Source organism: Amia ocellicauda, chromosome 17 (genome assembly GCF_036373705.1).
Source record: "Amia ocellicauda isolate fAmiCal2 chromosome 17, fAmiCal2.hap1, whole genome shotgun sequence".
Classification (NCBI taxonomy): Eukaryota; Metazoa; Chordata; class Actinopteri; order Amiiformes; family Amiidae; genus Amia; species Amia ocellicauda.
Genome location: NC_089866.1, coordinates 14,723,719 through 14,741,771, shown reverse-complemented (window position 1 = coordinate 14,741,771; position 18,053 = coordinate 14,723,719). Strand labels below are relative to the sequence as shown.

General features: G+C 50.1%; 1 protein-coding gene across 1 annotated transcript; it reads left to right on the top strand.

The window, feature by feature from the left end:
- The first annotated feature begins 747 nt into the window (after window positions 1-747).
- sfi1 (SFI1 centrin binding protein) lies at window positions 748-17,696 on the top strand. The gene is made up of 32 exons (XM_066690009.1): window positions 748-1,202; window positions 5,929-6,093; window positions 6,249-6,320; window positions 6,670-6,780; window positions 6,994-7,088; window positions 8,180-8,297; window positions 8,535-8,637; window positions 8,745-8,901; window positions 9,066-9,227; window positions 9,323-9,393; window positions 9,542-9,634; window positions 9,819-9,916; window positions 10,024-10,090; window positions 10,344-10,474; window positions 10,597-10,678; window positions 10,889-11,067; window positions 11,180-11,255; window positions 11,807-11,902; window positions 13,076-13,152; window positions 13,293-13,395; window positions 13,661-13,757; window positions 13,890-14,050; window positions 14,137-14,211; window positions 14,355-14,429; window positions 14,643-14,819; window positions 14,912-15,138; window positions 15,270-15,356; window positions 15,626-15,821; window positions 15,927-16,059; window positions 16,138-16,306; window positions 16,538-16,634; window positions 16,822-17,696. The coding sequence occupies exons 1-32, from the start codon at window positions 1,084-1,086 to the stop codon at window positions 16,927-16,929; spliced, it is 3,777 nt and encodes a 1,258-aa protein (XP_066546106.1). The 5' UTR covers window positions 748-1,083; the 3' UTR covers window positions 16,930-17,696.
- Window positions 17,697-18,053: the final 357 nt, after the last annotated feature.

Sequence of the window (18,053 nt, the reverse complement as noted above, 5' to 3'; positions counted from 1 at the left end):
AAAAGTGACCATAAAACCATATATCCATCTATCTTACGTATATATGATATATTTGAATAGATTATTCCTCTGAAAGCTCAGCATTGCAGTAGTTGGTTAGTCAGTCAGTGTGGAACTGAGAAAGGCGAGTCACACTCTCCACACACACACACACACAGCTGTGTCATAAACTGAAACTGCAGACGTCGCAGTGCATCATCAAGTCAGCCCACCACATTCCTAGAGCAGCGAAACCTCTGTCTCAAAACACCGCAACAAACTAAAGTGATGCAAATGCATGCAGATAGATTAAGTACACATATGCACACACACATACATACATACAGGAATTGATCATTGCATTGTTCAATTCGACTAATCAACTCATCCAGAACCATGACTGCAATATAAATAAAATAAAATAGATAATAACTTGGTCAACATACTGATATGGCGCCACTTTAGGAGTAAACAATACTGTCATACATGAACGTGCGATGTTGATAAAAGTGTTCATATAAAACAGCAAAAGACTTGTGCTTTGTCCTAAGGTAATTAACATCATCACTAATTTATAACGGTTCTTAATTAAATTACACTAACATGCTATCACTGAGAAGGGAGACTTCACAATCAAATAATATCATGCTCTGTGCAGTATAATGAGTTTGAGCCGTAATGAGCCCCAGACCTAAGACAGTTTCACTCTATGCCCGTAGAAAGCAAGTATGTCCTCCGACAACTAGATGGCGCAATACCTGTTCGAGGAGGAAACGGAACAAAATGGACCCAAGCGTCACGATGGCATGGCAACCAGCGCAGCAGGTGCATTGTGGGATATAACTACGGGCGGCGGGAGGAACGGCGGAGCGGGATTTGACAGATTGAACGAAACCGACGGAGCGACGTGCTGACGAGCAGCATCAATCCCCGCTTTCCCTCTCCTACACACTCACCTTTGTTTCTCACTTTCTCTCTTTATCTCTTAATCAGACACCAGCTCCTGTCTTACACACACACCCTCTCCATGTACTTCTCTCTCCAGATTGTGAATCTCTGTAAAGCGTTTTTTCCTCGGTGGAGGCGTGTGCTGTTGACGGAGAGATGCACACAGACCGCACGAAAGACAGAGTCCAGCCCAGGACAGCGGCCCTCGCTTCGGCTCGGAGCGGTGGCCGCTGTCGGGCTGGCGAGGGGGGCGGCAAAGGCAGAGCCTGGAAGGGGTAAGGTGTGTGTGTGCGTGTGTGTGTGTGTGTGTGTGTGTGTGTGTGTGTGTGTGTGTGTGTGTGTGTGCGTGCGTGCGTGCGTGTGTGTGTGTGTGTGTGTGTGGCTGTGTGTATCTGTGACTCTGTGCCTGTGTGTATCTGTGCCTGTGTATCCCTGTGTGTATCTGTGACTCTGTGCCTGTGTGTATCTGTGACTCTGTGCCTGTGTGTATCTGTGCCTGTGTATCCCTATGTGTATATGTAACTCTGTGCCTGTGTGTATCTGTGACTCTGTGCCTGTGTGTATATGTAACTCTGTGCCTGTGTATCCCTGTGTGTATCTGTAACTCTGTGCCTGTGTGTATCTGTGACTCTGTGCCTGTGTGTATCTGTGCCTGTGTATCCCTATGTGTATATGTAACTCTGTGCCTGTGTGTATCTGTGACTCTGTGCCTGTGTGTATATGTAACTCTGTGCCTGTGTATCCCTGTGTGTATCTGTAACTCTGTGCCTGTGTGTATCTGTGACTCTGTGCCTGTGTGTATCTGTGCCTGTGTATCCCTATGTGTATATGTAACTCTGTGCCTGTGTGTATCTGTGACTCTGTGCCTGTGTGTATATGTAACTCTGTGCCTGTGTATCCCTGTGTGTATCTGTAACTCTGTGCCTGTGTGTATCTGTGACTCTGTGCCTGTGTGTATCTGTGCCTGTGTATCCCTATGTGTATATGTAACTCTGTGCCTGTGTGTATCTGTGACTCTGTGCCTGTGTGTATATGTAACTCTGTGCCTGTGTATCCCTGTGTGTATCTGTAACTCTGTGCCTGTGTGTATCTGTAACTCTGTGCCTGTGTGTATCTGTGACTCTGTGCCTGTGTGTATCTGTGCCTGTGTATCCCTGTGTGTATCTGTGACTCTGTGCCTGTGTGTATCTGTGACTCTGTGCCTGTGTGTATTTGTGCCTGTGTATCCCTGTGTGTATCTGTGACTCTGTATCCCTATGTGTATATGTAACTCTGTGCCTGTGTGTATATGTAACTCTGTGCCTGTGTATCCCTATGTGTATATGTAACTCTGTGCCTGTGTGTATCTGTGACTCTGTGCCTGTGTGTATATGTAACTCTGTGCCTGTGTATCCCTGTGTGTATCTGTAACTCTGTGCCTGTGTGTATCTGTAACTCTGTGCCTGTGTGTATCTGTGACTCTGTGCCTGTGTGTATCTGTGCCTGTGTATCCCTGTGTGTATCTGTGACTCTGTGCCTGTGTGTATCTGTGACTCTGTGCCTGTGTGTATTTGTGCCTGTGTATCCCTGTGTGTATCTGTGACTCTGTGCCTGTGTGTATCTGTGACTCTGTATCCCTATGTGTATATGTAACTCTGTGCCTGTGTGTATCTGTGCCTGTGTATCCCTGTGTGTATCTGTAACTCTGTGCCTGTGTGTATCTGTGACTCTGTGCCTGTGTGTATCTGTGCCTGTGTATCCCTATGTGTATATGTAACTCTGTGCCTGTGTGTATCTGTGACTCTGTGCCTGTGTGTATATGTAACTCTGTGCCTGTGTATCCCTGTGTGTATCTGTAACTCTGTGCCTGTGTGTATCTGTGACTCTGTGCCTGTGTGTATCTGTGCCTGTGTATCCCTATGTGTATATGTAACTCTGTGCCTGTGTGTATCTGTGACTCTGTGCCTGTGTGTATATGTAACTCTGTGCCTGTGTATCCCTGTGTGTATCTGTAACTCTGTGCCTGTGTGTATCTGTGACTCTGTGCCTGTGTGTATCTGTGCCTGTGTATCCCTATGTGTATATGTAACTCTGTGCCTGTGTGTATCTGTGACTCTGTGCCTGTGTGTATATGTAACTCTGTGCCTGTGTATCCCTGTGTGTATCTGTAACTCTGTGCCTGTGTGTATCTGTAACTCTGTGCCTGTGTGTATCTGTGACTCTGTGCCTGTGTGTATCTGTGCCTGTGTATCCCTGTGTGTATCTGTGACTCTGTGCCTGTGTGTATCTGTGACTCTGTGCCTGTGTGTATTTGTGCCTGTGTATCCCTGTGTGTATCTGTGACTCTGTATCCCTATGTGTATATGTAACTCTGTGCCTGTGTGTATATGTAACTCTGTGCCTGTGTATCCCTATGTGTATATGTAACTCTGTGCCTGTGTGTATCTGTGACTCTGTGCCTGTGTGTATATGTAACTCTGTGCCTGTGTATCCCTGTGTGTATCTGTAACTCTGTGCCTGTGTGTATCTGTAACTCTGTGCCTGTGTGTATCTGTGACTCTGTGCCTGTGTGTATCTGTGCCTGTGTATCCCTGTGTGTATCTGTGACTCTGTGCCTGTGTGTATCTGTGACTCTGTGCCTGTGTGTATTTGTGCCTGTGTATCCCTGTGTGTATCTGTGACTCTGTGCCTGTGTGTATCTGTGACTCTGTATCCCTATGTGTATATGTAACTCTGTGCCTGTGTGTATCTGTGCCTGTGTATCCCTGTGTGTATCTGTAACTCTGTGCCTGTGTGTATCTGTGACTCTGTGCCTGTGTGTATCTGTGCCTGTGTATCCCTATGTGTATATGTAACTCTGTGCCTGTGTGTATCTGTGACTCTGTGCCTGTGTGTATATGTAACTCTGTGCCTGTGTATCCCTGTGTGTATCTGTAACTCTGTGCCTGTGTGTATCTGTGACTCTGTGCCTGTGTGTATCTGTGCCTGTGTATCCCTATGTGTATATGTAACTCTGTGCCTGTGTGTATCTGTGACTCTGTGCCTGTGTGTATATGTAACTCTGTGCCTGTGTATCCCTGTGTGTATCTGTAACTCTGTGCCTGTGTGTATCTGTAACTCTGTGCCTGTGTGTATCTGTGACTCTGTGCCTGTGTGTATCTGTGCCTGTGTATCCCTGTGTGTATCTGTGACTCTGTGCCTGTGTGTATTTGTGCCTGTGTATCCCTGTGTGTATCTGTGACTCTGTATCCCTATGTGTATCTGTGACTCTGTGCCTGTGTGTATATGTAACTCTGTGCCTGTGTATCCCTGTGTGTATCTGTAACTCTGTGCCTGTGTGTATCTGTGCCTGTGTATCCCTGTGTGTATCTGTGACTCTGTGCCTGTGTGTATCTGTGACTCTGTGCCTGTGTGTATTTGTGCCTGTGTATCCCTGTGTGTATCTGTGACTCTGTGCCTGTGTGTATCTGTGACTCTGTATCCCTATGTGTATATGTAACTCTGTGCCTGTGTATCTGTGACTCTGTGCCTGTGTATCCCTGTGTGTATCTGTAACTCTGTGCCTGTGTGTATCTGTAACTCTGTGCCTGTGTGTATATGTAACTCTGTGCCTGTGTATCCCTGTGTGTATATGTAACTCTGTGCCTGTGTGTATTTGTGCCTGTGTATCCCTGTGTGTATCTGTGACTCTGTGCCTGTGTATCCCTGTGTGTATCTGTAACTCTGTGCCTGTGTGTATCTGTAACTCTGTGCCTGTGTGTATCTGTAACTCTGTGCCTGTGTGTATCTGTGACTCTGTGCCTGTGTGTATCTGTGACTCTGTGCCTGTGTGTATATGTAACTCTGTGCCTGTGTATCCCTGTGTGTATATGTAACTCTGTGCCTGTGTGTATCTGTGCCTGTGTATCCCTGTGTGTATCTGTGACTCTGTGCCTGTGTGTATTTGTGCCTGTGTATCCCTGTGTGTATATGTAACTCTGTGCCTGTGTGTATCTGTGCCTGTGTATCCCTGTGTGTATATGTAACTCTGTGCCTGTGTGTATCTGTGACTCTGTGCCTGTGTGTATCTGTGACTCTGTATCCCTATGTGTATATGTAACTCTGTGCCTGTGTGTATCTGTGCCTGTGTATCCCTGTGTGTATATGTAACTCTGTGCCTGTGTGTATCTGTGACTCTGTGCCTGTGTGTATCTGTGCCTGTGTATCCCTGTGTGTATCTGTGACTCTGTATCCCTATGTGTATATGTAACTCTGTGCCTGTGTATCTGTGACTCTGTGCCTGTGTATCCCTGTGTGTATCTGTAACTCTGTGCCTGTGTGTATCTGTAACTCTGTGCCTGTGTATCCCTGTGTGTATCTGTGACTCTGTGCCTGTGTATCCCTGTGTGTATCTGTAACTCTGTGCCTGTGTGTATCTGTAACTCTGTGCCTGTGTGTATATGTAACTCTGTGCCTGTGTATCCCTGTGTGTATCTGTGACTCTGTGCCTGTGTATCCCTGTGTGTATCTGTAACTCTGTGCCTGTGTGTATCTGTAACTCTGTGCCTGTGTGTATATGTAACTCTGTGCCTGTGTATCCCTGTGTGTATATGTAACTCTGTGCCTGTGTGTATTTGTGCCTGTGTATCCCTGTGTGTATCTGTGACTCTGTGCCTGTGTATCCCTGTGTGTATCTGTAACTCTGTGCCTGTGTGTATCTGTAACTCTGTGCCTGTGTGTATCTGTAACTCTGTGCCTGTGTGTATCTGTAACTCTGTGCCTGTGTGTATCTGTGACTCTGTGCCTGTGTGTATATGTAACTCTGTGCCTGTGTATCCCTGTGTGTATATGTAACTCTGTGCCTGTGTGTATCTGTGCCTGTGTATCCCTGTGTGTATATGTAACTCTGTGCCTGTGTGTATCTGTGCCTGTGTATCCCTGTGTGTATCTGTGACTCTGTGCCTGTGTGTATCTGTGACTCTGCCTGTGTATCCCTGTGTGTATCTGTGACTCTGTGCCTGTGTGTATCTGTGATTGTTTCAGGGGCGTCCTGCCAAGCAAGGCCCAGCACTGTTCACTCCCTGGCAGTGTGCGCAGTATGCCTGGGGGAGTGCCAGGCAATGCACCACCCCCCACTGCCCGCAGGATTGGGTACAGAGTGGGGTACACTTGGAACATGGGCGGCAGGTTGAAAGAAATCAGGATCAGGTAAACCACTTCTCATTTAACCAGGATTTAAGATTACCATCAAAATAATAATAATAATAATAATAATAATTATAATTATAACTATTATGATAATTTAACCAGGAGTTTTAAACATTTTCCTGTCACCCTTTCTCTTTTCCCCTCCTTTCTTTCAGGCACCTGGCAAGGAAGTTCCTGTTGCTGTGGGTTAGCAGGACGTTTGGCCGTGTGCGCCTGTCCACAGCCAGGTATGCCCCCTCCTGCTCAGCCGCACCAGGTCACTGTACCCAGCTAACTCAGTCATTATATTAGGGTCATGCAGGGGTCACCCCCCCACACAGTCCCACAGGAACCTGGAAATAGTTTTAGTTTAATCCTGTGTACGTGTGTCTTTTTTTTATTTTTTTAATTATCCTTATTTGCTGTTGTGTATTATTTATGTGCGCTGCATGCGTTCAGTGGAGGCCAAGGGGCAGGTGAGCTGTGTGTGCGTGTGTGTCCATTCCACACCCAAGACTGTAGTTCACTTTTTTATTAGTCCTCCTTTCTCTCTCTCCCACTGTCTGTCTTTTCTCTTTCTATTTCTCCCCCCCACAGATCTCACCACAGACTCCAGTGTCTGCGCAGAGTGTTTGTGGGGTGGAGGGACGAGTGGTGGCTGTCCAGGAGGGAGTGGACGTTGGCGGTGCGGTCTGACTGTCACTACAGGTGAGCACCCACACCTGAGCACACCTGAACACACTTGAACTTAACTGACTTGAATTTAATTTACCTGGCGCATCATTAGTAACTAGAGAAGGTAGAAAATTGACATGTAGGTGTGAGGGAGTGCTTGCCGTCTCTGTTAAATGAAGAGTGCCCGATGAGTTAAGTGGTTAATTGGCTGACTGCTTGGCGGTGTGGGTGTGCGCTCTTACCTAGGTATCACCTGTGTAACCTGGCGTTCCGCGGCTGGAGGGAGTACCTGCTGCTGCAGAGGGAGGAGAAGCGGAAGAGTGAGGTGGCCGTACAGCACGGTAATCACGACAGCCACAGTCTTTAGGGAGGGTTAGCACCTCTGATAAAGCGAGGATTGCATTTCTACTGGGGTTCCTGAGCTGGGATGAGCATTGCTTTCAAAATCTCTATAGCTGGAGTACTATTGTAATTATATTTTAATATTAATAATAGCAATAATAACAACAGCAATGATAATTAACTAGAATTCAAGTATCTGAATATAATTTGTTTGCATGTGACAATACTTTTTGCATGATATGTGTTTGGATATTATTGTTTTGGAGTATAAATGGCCAAATAGGCAGTGACACTTTAGTCCCCTACAATAGATTAGTAGTGTGGTGCACTGTGGTAAAAATATGGTAACATGGTAAATTGTAGTGTGGTGAACATAGTAACATTGTGTTAAAAACATGCTAAAATCATGGTAACAACATGGTAAAAATGTGGGGGAATCATGGTAATAAATTGTAAAATCATGGTAAAAAATTGGTAAATGTTAACCTGTTTTTACCACAGTACATGCAACTATAAGTCTGATTGTGTTTTTACACACAAACCCCAAACCATAATTTCACAAGGGAATAATATGAATACTACTACTAATAATATCAATAATAATGACAATAAGCTTTAAGAGTTATATTTATTATTATTATTATTATTATTATTATTATTATTATTATTATTAGTGAAAAATAATGATAACATGATTTTACAGAATATAGGATAAGGATAATTAAAGAGAATGGACACATGTAAGTAGCATGTGTCTCTGATTATGTTTTGTAGCACAAAAGTGGAATAATAATAATATTAAAAATTGGTCCTAAAGCCCCGTCTGTACTAATTTTATTTCACATTATTATTATTAGTAGTAGTAGCAGCAGCAGTAGTATTAGTATTATATAGTATCATAACCAGAAATCAAGTAATATGCGGTTTCAGGAGCGCAGTGGGAAATCACTGTGCAGCATGGCATTGTGGAGACAATCAGCACTGACAGGGAGGCGTGTGTGATCAGTAATTTAAAGGAAAGGCATCTGATTGAACGGCTGTAAATGCTCCCACAATAACCATGAACTCATGTACGCGGGTGTCTGCGCAGACGCAGCCCGGGCAGTGCGGGGAGCGTGGGTGCACTGGCAGCTGTATGTGGTGCTGCGCAGGATCAAAGGCAGGATGCAGGATACTGCACAGACACACGCAGACTGTGCAGCCTTGAGGTAAGGACAGGAGTCTTCGTACATCTGTATTTGTCCATCTGTCTGTCTGATTGACACAAACACAAGGTGCATTCCTGTACTCTGAATTGTATAAATTGAAACAAACAAACAAACAAACACATGAATTCATGTTTTTCCAGTAGTGTGTGAACAGCCAGTGCCTGCCTAAGTGCTGTCTGTGTGCGTCTGTTTGCATCTCTGTGTGTGTGTGTGTGTGTGTCTCTCTGTAAATGGCAGGTGTGCGTGGGGGGTGTGGCAGTACCAGCTGCAGCGGAGGCAGGCTCTGTGTGTCATGGATGCCCATGCCCTCCAGCACTGGGCACAGGGCCTACAGTCCAGGGTGAGTACTGCGCTGAGCCTCTGGCTCTCTCTCTGTGTCCCTCTGTGTCTCTCTGTGTCTCTCTGTCTCTCTGTGTCCCCAGTCACTCAATGCTGTGTCCCCCTCAGGTGTGGCTGCAGTGGAGGGAGCAGTGTGTCCAGGCTGTGCTGCAGAGGGGCCGAGAGACCAAGGCGGTCGCTCACTGTCACCGCCGACTCCAAAGCACTGCCCTGCAGGCCTGGACTGGCTACTGGCACTGCCGGCTGGCCAAGAGACGGCTCGGAGGTGAGGGGGCTGGAGGGTGCTACCCAGCATGCACTGCTTTAGTTGGTTCACTTAGTCCACTGACAAGCTGCATTAGGTCGCTAAGAGCTCAGTGTGGAGTGAACGGTTACAGTATTTCTCCACACCTGTGTGATAAGCCCTGCCTCCCCATCTTGGTGCTGCAGGTGAGGCAGAGGGACTGTGGCACCTCTCTGTGGTGAGGAGGGCCTGGCAGGAGTGGCAGCGGGCGTTGGGCCGGAGACAGAGTGAGAGAGCACGGCAAGAGAGCATCACCGGCCTGGCACAGCGCGCCATCGCCAGGAGGGCACTGCAGCACTGGGGTCACTGTATCCTTACTCTGAGACATGATATATAACACACACACACACTGCACATGAAGACACACACACACAGTTGTTGTTTGTTCTTAACATACTGGAAGATATGTCCCTGTGTGAAGAGGAGGCTGAGAGACAGCTGACTGCAGAGCATCACCACAGGTGCCATATGCTGGTGAGAAACCCACACTGTAGCACACAACAGTCTTTCTTCCCCTTGTTATTGTTGTTGGTGTTGTTGCTGTTATGGAATATTTAGGAAATGTTCTCTTTTTCTCTCTCTCTCTCTCTCTCTCTCTCTCTCTCTCTCTCTCTCTCTCTAGCGTGTGGGACTGAGAGCCCTGTCTGAGAACGTCACTCAGTCTCGTCTTCATCGCATCATGAAGAACCTGTCTGTCCAGCACAACCATGCCACGGTCTGTATACTAACATACTCTCTCTCACAAACACACACACACACACACACACACACTCGCACTGTGCTGGTTTTGCTGTGTTTTGCACCAAACTGGGAATGAATGCCGTATGTTATATTGTGCGATTCTGGGCCTCGTGCTCTCAGCGACAGTGCTGTAATAGTGCCACCTGTGCTGTGTGCAGCTGATGTGCAGGTGCTGGAGACGCTGGCAGAGAAGCACAGAGGACAAGGAGGAGAGGAGACTGCAGCCCCTCACTGACACTGCACTTGCACACTACAGGTACACTACACCACACACACACACACACCGTGCTTAGGTACCCTAAACACTCGCTACACTGACTGTGTCTCTGTGTTTTTGTGTGTGTGTGTGTTTTCTCCTCACAGGACTGGTGTGCTGAGACGATGTCTGAGTCACTGGAGGGATTACCTGACACAGCAGAGACACACACAGGTACACAGTGACACTGAACAGTAAGACTGGCTTCATTACATGAATGGTATGTGTGTGTCTGTTTTGTTTGTTGCTCTGTATGTCTCTGTTGCTCTGTGTGTATTGCTGTGTGTGTGTCTGTGTTCCTCTGTATGCGTCTGTTTTGTTTGTTGCACGCTGGGAAGCTGTGTGTGTGTGTGTGTCTGTGTCAGTCGCATGATGCAGAAGAATCAATGCAGAGTACAAAGAATACGACACCCCTCTCCTCCCCCAGGAGCAGTGTAGGCGAGCGGACCGGGTCTTTGGGCTCAGGGTTCTGCCCCAGTGTTTCAGCGCCTGGTGGGACTTCAGTGCGAGGGAGAGGGAGCGGAGAGAGACCAGGGTCCATGCAGAGAGACAGCTCAGGTACGCACAGACACACACACACACACAGGCAGAGACAGACTGAGAGATATAGGGGGTTTGTGTGGCAGTGTGTGCTGGGGTGCTCTCTGTGCTCAGAGCAGCTCTTTGTCGTTGTCCTCCAGGCTGCAGGCTCAGCGCTGGGCTTTCTGCTACTGGCAGGAGAGGACCGAGAGACAGAGGGAGGAGAGGCTAGCCGAGAGAATGGTAGGGACATGCTCACTGCAGTGTCTCCTCCTCCCCCTCCTGTCTACTTTCCCTGCTCCCTTTCTCCTTCCACATCCCTGATCATCTATTCTTTTCCTTTGTTTCATCCCCTCTTCCCCTCGCTGAACTGTTCCCCCTTCTTTCCACCTGCCCCTCTCTCTTTCTCTCTCCTTCTGACCCTCCTCTGTCTCTCCACACCTTTGCATCCAGGCTGTGTTGCAGGCGCACAGGGCAGCACTGGGCCGGGCGTGGGCACAATGGCGGAGGCAGGCAGCGGAGAGAGAGCGTGCACGAGAGAGGGAGGGGGCCGCAGGCAGGCTGCACTGCCGCACACTGGCGCGGACCGTGCTGAGAGACTGGAGGCGCAACGCCATCCTGCGCAGCACACGGTGAGGCAGAGGGAGAGGGAGTGGAAGAAATGTGCCTTCACACTAAAGTGCATCGGGTAGTACTACTAAAAAGACATAGTAATAGTAATAATAGTGTTAATGTGGCCCGCAGGAGGGAGAAGGAGACGCAGGCAGAGAGACACTGGTCCCGGCACTGTGTCCAGAGAGCCTGGGACAGCTGGAGAGAGGTATGGCACAGTGCTGTGTGGTGCTCAGTCTCTGTATTACTCTGCAGGAATGCACGGTCAAAGCAGGACATTAATAGACACGCACACACAGGGTGAAATGCAGCATCATGGTGAGGGAGTTGTATCAAATCTGATTACATTTTTAATTTGACAGTTTTTGAGTCGGTCTGTGTTGTTCCCTGTGGGTCCAGCAGGGGGCAGCATGGGCCAGCCTGTATTTGAATGGTGGCGATGCTGAGCTGCATTTCCATAGGATCTGTGCTAAGCAGCAAACACCACAGTCACACACACAACACTGATACAGACTCTCACACTGACACACTCACAACACACACAATTGATACAGACTCACACACTCACTGACTGACGCACACACACACACACACAACAGTCACGCACAGACACAAATGCAGATACATACAGACACAAAAAGATACACAAACATACACACACACCGCAGTGACTGTTGCAGGAATGTGTGTGTGTGTGCGTGTGTGCATGTATCTAACATACTCTGCATATCAGTGACGGATGTTCTGTTGTGTTGGCAGTTTGTGCAGCGCAGGAGGGCGCGGGCACGGGCGCTGGAGGCTGCGGAGGAACACTGCCGGCGCTCACTGATGACACGCGCTCTGCAGGGGTGGAGGGTAGGGCACATGCACAGACCTGTCAATGCTTTGGCAAAACTGATGCCAATTTGAATTTGAATTGAGAGATACAGACAGACAGATAGAGAGAAAGACAAACAGACAGTCAAACCGCGCCTATTCTCATATAGCGCCTTCACACCGTAGAGTCCCACAGTGCACTACAGTGTGTGTTGGTGTCTGTGTATAAGGGGGAGTGTAATCTGTGTGTGTGATTTTGTGTTAGTGTGAATGTGACCGTTCGTGTGTTTGGGAGTCTGTGATTGTGTGTATGTGTGTCAGTGTGTCTCCATCTGTGTGTCTGTGTGTGTCTGTGTTATGTGTGTCATTGCGTGTGTGTCAATGTGTCTCCGTGTGTGTGTGTGTTAGCGTGTCTCTATCTTTGTGTGTCAGGGTGTCAGTTCTCACTTAGGCTGTCCTGATCGTTTCCTCCTGCCCTTGAGCTGTCTTATTCCATGTCTTAATCCGGGACGAATCCGTCACAATCCTGTCCTGCTTGACACACTTTCCTCCAGTGCCAGGATGCCCCCTCCCACCCCTGCCACACCACTTAAACACACATGCACAGCACGCCCTGCCATCTACACACGAGGGAGCAGCGTGACCGAGCCGAGTGACACTCCTGCAAGGGCAGTCAAATCCAGGGTTCAGCACCTGGACTCTGTAGGACATCAGCCTGCAGAGCCACTCAGTGCACTAAAGTCAGTAGCAAACGTAGTGCGATAGATAGTTATCTGTTGCATTTCTCCCTCCCTCTCTCTCTCGCTCTTTTGGTTATCTGGGTGCTCATTTCCAGCCCGGTTTGCTCTATAATCCTGACAACCCCCCGCACGCCTCAACCCGTGCCCTCCACAGCAGAGTGACAGGACAGGATATGTGACTCTCTGAGCCCAGGCACTGCCCCACTCCCCGCCCCTACTGTCAATCAGCATCACTGACCGGTGCTCACGTTCCCAGAGGGGTGGACAGAGCAAGCAAGAGAGGGAGGGAGGGAAGGAAAGAGAGGATTGAAAGAAAGGGAGAGAGATAATGAGAGATTAATGAGAGAGGACTCGGGGGTGGGGCGGGTAGAGTTGTACCTTTTGAGCAAAGGTAATCAAATAATAATAATATTAAGAATAGTTCTCATAGTAATGCAGGTGTGCAGTGAATGTGACCTGTCTCTCTCCACAGGACTACCAGGGCGCCGTGCAGCAGGTTTACCTCACAGCACTGCAGAGGGAGAGTCAGCACAGTTGGGCCCTGCTCAGGTACAGACTGGCACACACTGTCACACACTGCCACATGCATACTGAACTCGGCATAGTGAGTTACAGTAAAGAGTCTCTCCTCTCTGAACTCTCTCTCTCTCCCTCTCATTCTCATTCTCCCTCCTGTTTTTCCCTGTCAGGAGGTCTCTGGGGGTGTGGAGGGCGAACGCAGCCGAGCTCGCGGCCAGCAGGAGGGCAGAGCGTCGGGCAGAGGAACACTATCACCTGGCACTGCTCACCAAGGTAGGAGGGTCACAGAGGGTGTTGGCAGTGTTATGGCTAGGCATGTCGCTGGGTGTGTCCCGGGGCCCCACTGTTCTGCTGGCTCAGCTCTCCGTTACTTATGAGGAAATAATCTGTCCAACTGAATAATCTGAATTTCTCCAGTTACATGAAGCACAGAATCATGCATTTAACATTTACAAACACTCGCGCGCTCTCTCTCGCGCGCTCTCTCTCGCTCTCTCTCGCTCTCTCTCTCACTCCCTCTCTCCCTTCTCATCTCCAGGTCATCGCCGGGTGGAGAGATGTGGTCGCCGTGACCATTTACCGGCGTCTGCAGACAGAGGATGCAGTGAGGGAGGGACGGAAACTAGTGGAGCGGGGTGAGAGGGATGGAGAGAGGGTCAGGGGGAGAGAAAGATGGGGTGAAGAGGAATATTATTATTTTATTAACTATTTCTTAGCAGACGCCCTTGTCCAGGGTGAATAGATATAGATATCTCTCTCTCTCTCAGTGCGGTTGCGGCAGGAATTCTGGCAATGGAGGAAGAGAGGCAGAGTCCAAGCTGAGGAGAGGGCGAAGGTGGAGAGGGCTGTCCGGCACCAAGACAGAGCTGTCCTGCGCAGGGGCCTGACCGCCTGGATACAGTACCACCACACCTGCCTCAGGACACAGGTAAGTGCACCCACTGACCCACTGACCCACTGACAGAGACTGAGTGTCTGTGTGTGTGTCTCTGTGTTAATGTGTGTGCGTTCCAGGTGCTGAGTCGGCAGGCTGCCTGGTACCAGAGCCAGAGACTATCGCTGACCTGCTTCACCTGCTGGAGGACACAGGTGAGCCAACCGCCTGGCCCCGCCCTTGTCAGTACCTGAGCACAGGTGTTCCTCCGTACACCGCCACCCCCCTGCTCATCGCCCATGTGTCCTCCTGACTGTGTTAAGGTGACTCACCTGCCTGTTGCTTCTCTTGCCTGCAGCTGCTGTTTAGACACAAGGAGCAGGAGCAGACGGTGCAGGCGCTGTGGCACTGGGCCCTCAGCCTGCAGGGCAAGGTAGGAGCACATCCTGATCCTAACCTTACTACACCTGTGCAAACCGGTATAACTGAGCACACGTGAGCACACCTTGCTCTCACCTGGAGAGAACCGTGGCTGGCATTCCCGCCTGCCCAGGGTTGCATGGCGTGTGTGTACATGATTGATACGGAGCACACCTGAGCACACGGGCTGCGTGGCGTGCTCATGCGGTGCTGTGGTGGTTGGCAGGTGCTGTGGGCGTGGCGTGTCTTCGTGCAGGAGCGGCACAGGAAGTTGGCCCGGGTGACATGCGCTGCCAAGCTGTACCGGCAGGAGCTGCTGCGCCAGGGCGTCACCTGCGTACTGCGCTACGGAGCCCACGCGGCACAGACTCGTAGACAGAGCGCACTGCACTGCCACACACAGGTACAGACTGGGGGGGGAGGTAGAGGGCAAGGGGGAGTGTTTGTCCAGGTCTGTGTGTGGGTCTAACTGTGTGTGTGTGTGTGTGTGTTCAGTCAGCGGTGAGAGTGCAGGCCCTGGTGTACCGCTGTGCCATGCTGTGGAAACGACGGGCACTGAGCCGACAGACCTCCGGCCCCGCCCCGCGCAGGAAGACCGTGACTTTTGTCCTCCCGGGTGAGGGCAACGTGGAGCTGCGGGGGGGGATGCGTGAGATCGAGGCAGGCAGGGGGGAGGTGGCCATGACTGGAACCAAGGAGAGAGACTGTGCACCCAGGACACTGTGAGTGTGTTTTCTCACTCTGCTTCCCTTCCTCCACCGTGTCCCTACCTTAGGCTCCCTCCCTTTCACTGTAATGTCTGCACACACATCCTCTGTACCTGACTGCGCCTGTCTGTCTGTCTGTCTGTCAGGCCGATTGTCCGTCAGTCCCGGCTACAGCCCCGCCGGCCGGATGACCTCCTGCTCTCTCCTAGACCCGCCCCAGCCGGAGGAACCAGGTACACCACTACACAGGGAGAGGAGAGAGAGACAGCGCGAGAGAAGATTGAATTAATAGGGATGAGCAAAACAGGAGGGAAGAGGAAGAGGGGGTCGGTAGAGATGTAGACAAAGCAACAGATGGAGCAAAGACAGACAGACAAACAGAGACAGACAGATAGAGAGACACAGAAACAGGCAAACAGACAGGCAGAGAGGGAGACAGACAGACGGACAGGCACATGGGAGGCCCTGCACTGACTCAGTTGCCATTTCTCTTTTGCTTCAGGTCAGCTGGCCCTGCGCCCCCATCCAGCCCAGGGAGGGGGCAGGAGAGCAGCAGCCCCCTTCGGCCTGTCTGGGGTGGGGGGGTTGCAGTGCCCCCCCCTGGACCAGGGATGTTCCAGCACACTGGGGACAGGCTGCTCCCCCCATCCTGCTTCATGGCCCCCCCTGCAGAGAGAGCCACCCTCCACACGAACTGGGTACGCTTTGTGCGTCTCCTCTCTCTCTCTCTGTTTCTTCCTCCCTCCCTCTCTTTCTCTCCCTGTACCCCTACCTCTCTCACCGTCTCTCCATTCCTCATGCAGGCTGGTGAAGGCCCTTCAGGCCTGCCCAACACCACCCAAATGGGGGCTGGACTGGAGCCACACTGGGACCCCCTCCCCCCACTGCTGGTGTCCCCGGAGACCTTCACCACGAGACAGAGCCCCCAAAACACAGGTGACCCCAAAACTGACTCGCACACAGGTACCCACTCACAAAATTTGGATTTTCTAAAGGCTCTTTTTCCCGTGGCAGACGTGAGGAGCCCTGGCAGTGCCGAGGAGCATGATGGTGAAGATGGGGAGGAGGAGGATCCGGAGCAGGGGGCGGTGGATACAGACCCTGCCCAAGTCGCCCTGGAGACTGAGCTGCAGCAGATCCGTCTGGAGATGCAGTGTTTCCATGACGACAAGATGAGACTGAAGTGAGGACTGCCCGTCCCTCCTCCTCCTCTCCATCCTTCTTTCCCTAGCACCCCTCCTCTCCTCCCCTCATTCCCCTTCACACAATACACCCCCTCTCTTCCCTCTCCATCTGTGATCTGTGGCGCAGACAGAATCATTCCCATTGTTACTCTGAGTGTCTCTCTGTCTGTCTGTCTGCCTGCCTCTGTCTCCGTCCGTCTCTCTGACTGTTTCGCTCTGTCTGTCTGCAGGGCGTGGCGCGGGCAGGTGGCCGTTCTCACAGCCTGGCTGCAGACGAGTGGGAGAGAGGGAACCGCGGAGGAGGAGATATGGCAAGAGCTGGAGGAGGTGAGAGGAGGGAGGGAGGAAGAGAGGAGGAGGGAGACAGAACAGCTACTGTGCAGCAAGCCGTCCAGCCCTCTTTCCCCCTCCACAGGACATTGTTCTCCACTTCTTGCTCACACTGAACTTCTCTCTCTTCCTCTTTCCCATCCCTTCTCTGCTCATTTCCCCCTTCTCTCTCTCTGTCTGTCAGTTGGTGAGTAAGGTGGGGGTGCTGTCCGCAGGGCTTAAGGAGAGGAGGCCGATGGTGCGGTGTCTCGCTGCACGAATCAACAGCATCGCCGAGCTCCTCACACACTGATACCCCACTGACACACACACACACACACACTGACACCCCACTGACACACACACACACACACACTGACACCCCACTGTCTCACACACACACACACACACACACACACACACACACACACACTGACACCCCACTGTCACACACACACACACACTGACACCCCATTGTCTCACACACACACACACACACTGACACCCCACTGACACACACACACACACACACTGACACCCCACTGACACACACACACACACACACACACACACACTGACACCCCACTGTTACACAGCATGTCACACACACACACTGACACCCCACTGTCTCACACACACACACACACACACTGACACCCCACTGTCTCACACACACACACACACACTGACACCCCACTGTCTCTCACACACACACACTGACACACACACACACTGACATCCCACTGTTACACAGCATGTCACACACACACACTGACACCCCACTGTATCACACACACACACACACACACACACTGACATCCCACTGTTACACAGCATGTCCCACACACATTCACTCCGACTGAAACACACACTCAAGTCTCACTGTCAGCTATTAAGCACTATTCATCCTAACGAGTGAGACACTGCGTAGACACCAGTGTGTGTGACAACACAAAACCTATTTAAATCAACAATAAAAGAGAAACATTGTTTTGTAAATCTTAAAAGTTTTATGAATACAAGCCATATACTTTGTACTGTACTGTAATTATGTACTAAATAAAAAAATATAAAAAGAGACTGCAGCTACTGGATCATGACTTGAAATAGCTGGCTGCGCAACTCCTGTGATTTCTTCAGAAAGCATTATCTCAGGCCCTCCTCCCTCTGAGCTCCTGACAGTAATCAATGGTGTTGATCAGAGGAGCAGCTCAGCTCTGGGCCCTGCGCCGAGCTGCCTGCTGAGGTCTGTTCCAGCTGAGCTCTTAATATCCTAATTTAATTATGAATTGAACTATGAATTGATAATTTGCTTAAAGGTACGTTACAAAATGCTGAATTTATTTACTTTGAATCCCCTGACTGTTTAAAAACAAATAAATTCCTCAGATCAGGCAATTGAATGAGTTAATTGAATGGATTGATTACATAACTGAG